Raw genomic sequence first — 9609 nt, 5'->3', positions numbered from 1 at the left:
TTTAATATTCATATGCAGACATTCCCCTTTGACATCACTTCCTGTCATTTCACATGCAAATATCTCAACAACTGTCCATCTGAGCAATGAGAAATTCATTTCATAATATGTTAATAATGTTGTCTTTCCAAAAATGCGTTCACTTTTCTTAGAAAAAATTGATGTCACAGGCACTTTAAGGTTTCATCTACAGCAAACTGGAGTTAAGACCCCACTGTGGGTCCTAAAACTCCAAATTATGGGATGTTAGAGGATTTCCAGAAATTAAATTAAGTTTAAAACTGACTGCTAAGAATGTTTCTGCCATAGCTGATGAGAAAGCCGTTCGATATGAATAAATACAATTGGTCTATTAGAAATATTTGAATACTTCAAACAAAAATACATTGATTCATGAATTTCTGCCAGTTTTTATTTTCTTTCATTTGTGTTTATTACGAAATTGGTCTTAAATTTAATTTCACTTGGCATTAAAAAGTCTTAAAAGGTCTTAAATTTAACTTGGCTTAAACTGTAGGAACCATGTAGAAAACACTTTTTTGTTTACATTTTTCTTATAAGACATCCAATGAATCGAATGCTTATGTTATTTCTAAGACATCTCCTGTGTATAATCTTCAAGCCAACCTTTCTTTTTCATGGAAGCTAAAGCTAAATTAGGATTCACGTCCTGCAGAAGAATGAAACAGGATCTGTTTTCACATCTCTCTCTCGTTAAACGGTGTCTTATAGCTGAACGGAGTTGTGCCACACGATAATCTGGTCCTGATCAAGATGAAACCCGACGAACACGGGCGCTTCGGCTTCAACGTCAAGGTGAGTAAGCTCTACGTCAAGGGGTAGCGAATGGTTCTTTAACATTTTTGTTCCTTTTTTTTTAAAATAAATCATCACATTCTGGACATWCATCAAGGTGTTTGTTTACCTCCAGGGTGGAGCTGATCAGAAGATGCCAATCATTGTGTCCAGAGTGGCTCCAGGAACCTCCGTAAGTTCAGGARCGGAACTCATTTGAGCCCACCATGAAATCTTTTTCTCGTTGACTAGATTTAATAMTTTAATTGATTCAAACACTCAAAACTGAAACATTCCTTTATCGTTATTTATTTTTTTTGCCTCTTCAGGCTGACCTCTGTGTGCCTCGCCTTAACGAAGGCGACCAGGTGGTCTTTATTAATGGGCGGGACATTTCTGACCACACCCATGACCAGGTGGTCATGTTCATCAAAGCCAGCTGTGAGAGCCACTCGGGGGAGCTCATCCTGTTGGTCAGACCAAATGGTCAGTTCAGTTTGTCGGACGTTTTAAGAATTATCAGATTATTTAAATACGAAGCTGATGTGTAATAAATGAACACCGAACTCCTGAAACKGCTGGTTTTTGTAATTACAAACAGAATCTGTGATGTTTTACTTCCTATAATTCTCAACAAAATGACGTTTTTTTTATTCCGATATAGATGCAGAAAACCTTCCAGTTTATGTTTTGGAGTTTTTCTGTTGGTGTTTTCTTACCTGTGATTGTTTCCTGTGCCCATCAGCCATCTATGACGTCGTGGAGGAGAAGGCGGACTCTGAGCCTGAGTTTCAGTACATCCCCGAGAAGTCCCCTCAGGATCCCGCCCACTTCAACCAGCATGCTTTGAGGGACTCCATGATGACCTTGAAGGAAGGCCTGGGCAGCGGAGCCATACTGGCCCAGTTCGACGTACGAKAAACTCATTTATGCACAACTTTTCTTGCATTGTTGTTGTTTTTACTCATTGTTTCAGTGATGGCTGCTTTAATTATTGAAGATATTTGTTTAAACTTATTTTTAAAAAAATCCTCTTCTTTCCTCCACAGCAACTGTACAGGAAGAGGCCGGGGATGACCATGCAGTGTGCCAAATTACCTCAGAACGTTTCCAAAAACCGCTACAGAGACATTTCTCCTTGTACGTGAGCTCAACATGGCCGCCCGTTTTGTTCTTCTTGTCTCTGCTCATAATGTAAAAACTGATTCAACATTCACACCATTGTTTTATTGTTTAGAGGTTTTTTTTTGCAATCAAGCTTCTTTCACGTTTTATTGTGACCATTCAAATATCAAACTAATCAGTTGGTTTAGGAATAATGTGCAATGTTATTTGCCCCTGCTTTATGTCTATTTCTTGTTTCTCGTTGGTTGAGAAGCTTTGTTTACAAAACAAATATCCACATGGTTTTTAAGTGGTATTTATTTCCTGGTTTCAAGATGCATCAAGTTGATTTAATGTTGCAGTATTGTAACATTATTTATGTAAATATCTTAAACATTAAGGAAGTTGTGAGCAAAAATAGATAATAAAGCAAACTGATCACAAAGGTCTAATTGGTTCAGCTATAAACAATCATCCATAACTTCCTTCATACTTGAGATATCTTTACATAACGTTGGTGTTATTTTAAATCAGAATCAGAATACTTTATTGATCCCCGAGGGAAATTACAGGTTTTACAGCTGCAACCGTTCAGATCAGAGACGTGAAAAGAAAGAAATTAGCACACTAGAATAAAATAAGTATAAACACCCAGGATTATGAAATAAGCACACTTATATACACATAAACAATGTACAAGAATAATAATATAAATATTTAGAAAATGTGTAGAGCGTGTAATAAGAGATGTGTATTGCACGTTTAAGTTTCATGGGTAAAATACAGTAAATTAAATATCAAAGACTAAATAATAAAAATGTACAGATGATCYAGTTTCACATGTTTTGSGAGGTTRTTTTTAGRTGGTTTTTTATCATTTGTCAGATTTGATATTGGTGTGGGATATTAATTTTATTCACATCACTAGATTGAGATTTCTTCAGTACTTTCAGAAACATTGTTCACTGAAATTCACTTGCTCTGTTTTTGTCTTTTAATCCCCCTCTTAGCTACTGTTTTGCTAACTTAGCTATGATTTGGCAGCTTTTAGCCTTTATTTATGGTTTGGCTGCGATGATTGAATCTTCTTTTAATTTTAACAGTTAAATTTTAACACATTTCAGCAAATTTATTCAGCTTTCACATTCATTTCTCCAGTTTTATTTTCAAACTTTTACTTCATGACTTCCTTTGATTTCCTTTAGCCTAACTGTGTTTTTCCTGACAGATGATGCCACGCGGGTCATATTGAAAAGCACAGACGACTACATCAATGCAAATTACATCAACGTAAGTTAGTTGTTCTTTTCTCTCTCTTTTATTTGGTGCAGTAGAAAAAAAAATGAGCTGAACATCCAAACACCTACTGCAGTGCTGACCACAGTGGGGAATATTAGACGCGTCAACTGTTCTCTTCACTCGGTCGGACGTTTTTTTAACCTACAAAAACATGTATTTGTGTCTGATGTAAAGAGGAAAAAATGTGTTTTTAAAGTTCATGTATGTGATATATAACTGGTGGTTCCATCTGTCTGTTAGGCTCTTTGTGATTCCGATGTATGTGTGCTAAAGAACCAAACAGGAAGTGATCTTAAAGGAGGATTTGCAATAAAATGATTTTAAACAGGCTGCATCATTGATCGCAGACCCTTAAACAGTCTTCAATCAATCAATCAATCAATCCAAAACAAGGCCTTAATTAGCCTTAAAATGTCTTAAATCAATCCTTCAGAAGTCTTAAAAATGTTACCACATTGCACATAGGATGATATTAATTCGTCTCAAATATTAAAATAATTGGTAACGTTTATTTTTTAAATATTTACATGCAAACATTCCCCTTTGACATCACTTCCTGTTACTTCACATGCAAATATCTCAACAACTGTCGATCCGAGCAACGTGACATCCGTTTTGTAATCTGTTAATGATGTCTTTCCAAAAATGCATTCATATTTATTACAAAAAAAATTGATGTCACAGGCACTTTAAGGTTTCAGCTACAGCAAGTTGGGGTTGAGAACCCACTGTGGGTCCTAAAACTCTGAATTTTGGGTCATTAGATGATTTCCAGCAATTAAATTAAGTTTAAAACTGACTGCAAAAAATGTCTTTGCTATATCTGACAAACAACATTTTGATATGGATAAAAACAATTGATCTATTAAAAATATTTGACTAATTCAACGAAAAATACTTCATTATTTTCTTCCACATTTTATTTTATTTATTTATTTGTCTTTTGTGTATATTATGAAATTGGTCTTATATTTAATTTCACTCGGCACTAAAAAATCTTGTTTAACTTGCAATAAATATGAATGCATTTTTGGAAAGAGAACAATGATAATTGATATTGCCAAAATAATTTTACACTGCTGTGATGAACAGTTGTTGAGATATTTGCATTGGAATTAACAGGAAGTGATGTYAAAGGKCAATGTTAGCATGTAAACAGAGCGTTGCTACAAGGCTAACAACACAGACCGTAGAGAAGAATCTGGTGTTTCTTTAGATTAGTTTGAGTCACAATCAAAGAGATGAAAACTCAGAGTTCAAATAAGGTTACAATAAAATAAAACGAGGAGTTACATTTCTTAAAGAATTCCCCTTTGATGTCACTTCCTGTTTCACTTTGGCTGAGCCAAATTCTGAAGAAAATCTGCCAGTTATGTGACAAAATGAGTAAAACTGAGTGTTATGCCAAGTTTCTTAAATATAAAGATGTTTTCTTTGACTTTTTGTATTTGAGTATTGTAGTCACTTTAAACTGTAGGAACCCTGAAAAGACCACCGTGAGCTTTGTCAACCTGGGCTTTGTTTTAAGTGTTCTTATATTTACCAGCATGTAAGCATAGCAGACAGATAAAATAACTACAAGTTGAGTTGTATAAAATAAGTGACATGAAAGCTTTTTCTTTCACTCTTTGGAGCAAATGAAGGATTTCCTAAGGAGACTTGGTTTGGTTCTGTAACGTTTGTGTTGTCTGATGGCGTCTTTAAACCCCTGTTTCTACCCTACAGATGGAGATCCCTGCCTCCAGTCTGATAAACCGCTACATAGCATGCCAGGGCCCACTGCCCAACACCTGCCCTGACTTCTGGCGGATGACCTGGGAGCAGGGCTCGTCCATGGTGGTCATGCTGACCACGCAGGTCGAGAGAGGGCGGGTACGTAATGACAACACCTGGAAACCAAACAGACTGTAATTCTGATCTCAATACAGTTAATATTTCATTAAAAAGCTCTTCTGGGAGCACGAGCTACAAATTACCATTCACTATAAATACTGTGACACTTTAATTGGAGCCATTCTTTCAGATTTATGTTTTCTTTGGAAAAAAACCCTAATAATTACAATAATTCATACAATTATTTATCATCATCGTTTGTAAAAGTATGCTGTTTTGATCAAACTATGTAATTAATAGTATTTTTTTAAGAATGCCGTCACGTCAAAGAAAATTGGTCGGCAGCTGATGTTTTTTTTTCTCCGTCGTTAATTTTAAAGTCTTAAAAGCATCATTACGTAACAAAGAAACCTCCAGAAACTGTGTCAAGTCGCAGACAGAAATATCTGCAGCGCGGCTCCTGAGCTTTTTATCTACACTGAAATATTCAAACGGTTCTACATGAAGGGAGTGTGTTTTATATGATGTGTTACAGTTAAAGAGTGCTAGTTGTGAGCTAAAACCCCTTTTCTGTGTTTTTATAGGTGAAGTGTCACCAGTACTGGCCCAACCCGGACAGCAGCGCCACCTATGGAGACTTTACAGTCACGTGCCACAACGAGGAGGGCAACTCTGCCTTCCTGGTCCGGGAAATGGCTCTCGTTCACACACAGGTACCCATAAACACACACACACAAACGTGTCTACCTACACATATGGGGACATTACATTGACTTCCATTAAATTTCTACAGCCTAACCCTCACCCCCTACCTTAAAGCTAACCTCACAGGTTAGTTTTATTGTACACAGGTACCTGACCCCAAACCTAATTCACACCTTGGTCCTAAACCAAACCCCCAACTCACCAATGGCTTTCAAACAAAACGGGGTCTCCGCTTAGGTCCCCACATGTAGGTGTTTTGTATTAAAATAGTCCTCATATGCCATGAAAAACACGTCCACACATGTTTGKTCTTCAACCCCATGGAGACCGTGCATTGACTTCCATTCATTTTTTTAAGACTTTATAGCCTAACCCTGACCATTTACCCTAAAATTAACCTCACAGGTACCCACCTGACCCTAAAACTAACCTAAACCTAACCCTCACACCCGTAATTTGCATTTGGAGCCGGTCCCCACAGGTCCAAATGCAAATTACGGGTCCCCACGAGGCTGCTTTTTAAGGAAAATTTTCCCTACGTTGTAGGAAAAACCCATTTTTGTAGCTGTATTTATGCGTAACCCAGACATTTTCCATAAAATTAACCATTACTGGTCTATAGTCTAACAATAGCTGCGTTTCCATTGCAAATGTGCGCAAAACTTTGTCGATATTCTGTTAATGTCTCAAAAAACACAGTTTCGCAACTGCAGTGTTTCCATTAAGTAAGAAATGCTATTAAAGTCCCTCGTGAATACGTTTGTTCTCGCGAAAAGTCGTTACAAACAAGGCGGTGATGGATGTAAACACATAGCATGTTGCTACCACGACACTAGCGCTCATCATCAGAGGAGACGTCGACGTCTTTTATCGAGTCTTTCCAGAGACAAGTCCCTACTTGGGAGYGGCTACGTATGCTGTGTTTTTGGGAAAATGTAGTCGGTGGTTTTACTACCTCTGTGATTTTACTACTACTTCTACTTCCTGTTGTCTTCTTCCTCGTCTTTTTCGCCAGTAATGCGAAAAAAGTGTTTCCATTGCAGTTTTGCGAAAAACATCAATTTCAATAAGGCCGAAAAACCACCTTATCCTAGCGCAAAAACATTTTGTCGAAAAACGTTAGTTTGTTCGAAATTGACGTGTTTCCATTGAGCAAATTTATTTTCGAAATTCTAATTTACGCATTTTCATGGTCAATGGAAACGCAGCTACTAACCAGAACTTAATTCACACCAAACCTCTAAACCTAACTAGTAAAGTACAACAGGGCTGCAAACAAAGTGAGGACTGGGAAAATGTCCTCACTTAATTACCTTTTCACATGATTTGGTCATGTGAAAAGGGGGATTGAAGAAATTTATAGTCATTATAGATTAGTACTGATGTTAGAAAACTACACCAGAGTATAGGGTTTCATTATTTTATAATACTTGTATAATGTTTGATCTATTATGTGTTAATTGAAATAGAGTAGATACATGTCCGAATTATAAACAACACATAAGTGAACCGTTTTAAAACATTAGGGTGAGGTCTTTGTCTGAATGCCTGTGATTCAGCCGTAGGTCAGTAGGGGGCGAACTCGGGCATTGAAGAATCGTGTATAAAAACATGCACTTCCTGTTTTTCATTCAGTGTGGTTTGGCTTGTCAGCCGGTGACAAATAAACCTCACTCAGATCCAGAATTCTGGTGTTGTATGACATTTATTTCCTATCACAGATCATTTTATTTAACACTTGTGTTTTCATCTGACTTCAGCCGATATTAAACACGTATTTTTTACAACCTCACTCTGATAGTAACTGTGATGCAAATGGTCCTCAAGTCTGTAGTAAAAACACATCCACACACACACACACACACACACACACACTGTTACTGAAGGTACGAGGTGACGACACCAAGTTGAGGCGAGGAGAGACCCCCCTGAGTCCAATCATAGACCGGGATCTGGCGGCTCGGGAAGGAAACACACACACACACACACACACACACAAAAAGAGGGATGGTTGCCATGTCGACCAGTGTGGGCTGTTCTTTTTCTGGCTGCCGAGCGCTGGCCGCACACACGTGCGCGCGCCCGCACACACACACACACACGTATGTAAGCTGGAAAATGGCGCGCGGTGAAAACAGAGGAGTGGGACAGGAGTCGGGAATGAGAGAAGGAATATAAATAAATAAATCAGCTTTGACGCTTATTTTAAAATGCGATGATAAAAGAAAAAAGTGTATCGCTAAAAGAGGCGGYAATTAGCATTCTCCTCTGCCTGTGATTGTTGCCATGGAGATAAACGTGTTGCCACGGCAACGCAGCCTTAACGAGAAGCGCGAGGGTCTGAGTTGAAAGAAGACACAGCGGACACTATCTGCTGTCTTCTTTGGTTTGTTCACCGCGCCGCAGCTGAAGGGATTATTTCAGGTCGATTTACAGAAAAATCTCATTTTGTATTTTGTGCAAATAAAACCGAATATATGAAGTGTTTTTAGAGGCAGATAAAACGTCTTAAAAATAAAACACGTCTGTTGAAAACGTCTTTTTATTTTCTCATCTTTCTTACAGAGCGAGCAGCAGAGAGAGCTCACTCAGCTCCAGTACCTGGCTTGGCCTGACCACGGTGTCCCGGATGACTCCACTGACTTCCTGGATTTCGTGGCTCTGGTGCGAAGCAAACGGGCCGGACAGGACCAGCCCATGGTCGTCCACTGCAGGTACACAAACATACATTTTAACACAAAGCGAGACGATTAATACGACGGAGTATTAGGGCCACACAAGATTTTTTATTATTATTTTTTTTATTATGAGAATAAAGTCATAATATTCTAAAATTAAAGTCGTAATACTTTACATTTTACAAGTTGCTCAACATTCCTCATTTTAATGCAGTGATAACTGCAGGCAAAAGCCTGCAGTTATCACTGCATTAAAATGAGGAATGTTGAGCAACTTGTCAAGTTGTTCTTTAGTTTTGCTTAACATAAATAGTTAATCTTTTAGCACATCAGCATCAAATTATCAGTAGCAGGACTTCGAAATTGTGCGAACGGCTATATATGATAAACTGAAGCTGTGTTGTAATTAATGGATGTATTGACAGATTGAGTCAGTATGTAGCTAATTTGGATGAAAGCATATTAATCTAACAGTGACCCAAGTCATCATTGACTACTTTATAAAGACAAAGACATGGCTGTACACAGCAGGTGTGGGGAAAATAAGGAGGAAACGAGGAACGGAAAATGGACACTTCATGTTAGATTGTGACTTTTTTTCTTGTAAAATTACGATTTTCTTCTCGTGATATTATGACTTTATTCTCATAAAATTATGACTTTATTCTCATAATATTATGACTTTATTCTCATAAAATTATGACTTTATTCTCATAATATTATGACTTTATTCTCATAAAATTATGACTTGATTCTTGTAATATTATGACTTTATTCTCATAAAATTATGACTTTATTCTTGTAATATTATGACTTTATTCTCATAAAATTATGACTTTATTCTCATAATATGACTTTATTCTCATAAAATTATGACATTATTCTTGTAATATTATGACTTTATTCTCATAAAATTGACTTTATTCTCATAATATTATGACTTTATTCTCAAAATTATGACTTTATTCTTGTAATATTATGACTTTATTCTCATAATATTATGACTTTATTCTCATAATATTATGACTTTATTCTCATAATATTATGACTTTATTCTCCAAATGTTATGACTTTATTCTCCAAATGTTATGACTTTATTCTCCAAATGTTATGACTTTATTCTCCAAATGTTATGACTTTATTCTCCAAATGTTATGACTTTATTCTCCAAATGTTATGACTTTATTCTCCAAAT

At 36.8% G+C, this 9609-nt stretch overlaps 1 protein-coding gene across 1 annotated transcript in view; it reads left to right on the top strand.

Annotated features, from left to right (window-relative positions):
* Window positions 1-9609, top strand: part of ptpn4a (protein tyrosine phosphatase non-receptor type 4a) — a 95782-nt gene that overhangs the window by 83383 nt on the left and 2790 nt on the right. The window contains exons 17-25 of the mRNA XM_014021733.1: window positions 733-816; window positions 932-988; window positions 1125-1281; window positions 1541-1707; window positions 1845-1935; window positions 3128-3189; window positions 4924-5070; window positions 5616-5744; window positions 8302-8450. Coding sequence (XP_013877187.1) covers window positions 733-816; window positions 932-988; window positions 1125-1281; window positions 1541-1707; window positions 1845-1935; window positions 3128-3189; window positions 4924-5070; window positions 5616-5744; window positions 8302-8450 — 1043 coding nt within the window. The remainder of the gene's footprint in view (window positions 1-732; window positions 817-931; window positions 989-1124; window positions 1282-1540; window positions 1708-1844; window positions 1936-3127; window positions 3190-4923; window positions 5071-5615; window positions 5745-8301; window positions 8451-9609) is intronic.

Source organism: Austrofundulus limnaeus, unplaced genomic scaffold (genome assembly GCF_001266775.1).
Source record: "Austrofundulus limnaeus strain Quisiro unplaced genomic scaffold, Austrofundulus_limnaeus-1.0 Scaffold303, whole genome shotgun sequence".
Lineage (NCBI taxonomy): Eukaryota > Metazoa > Chordata > Actinopteri > Cyprinodontiformes > Rivulidae > Austrofundulus > Austrofundulus limnaeus.
This window is presented reverse-complemented; position numbering and strand designations above follow the sequence as displayed.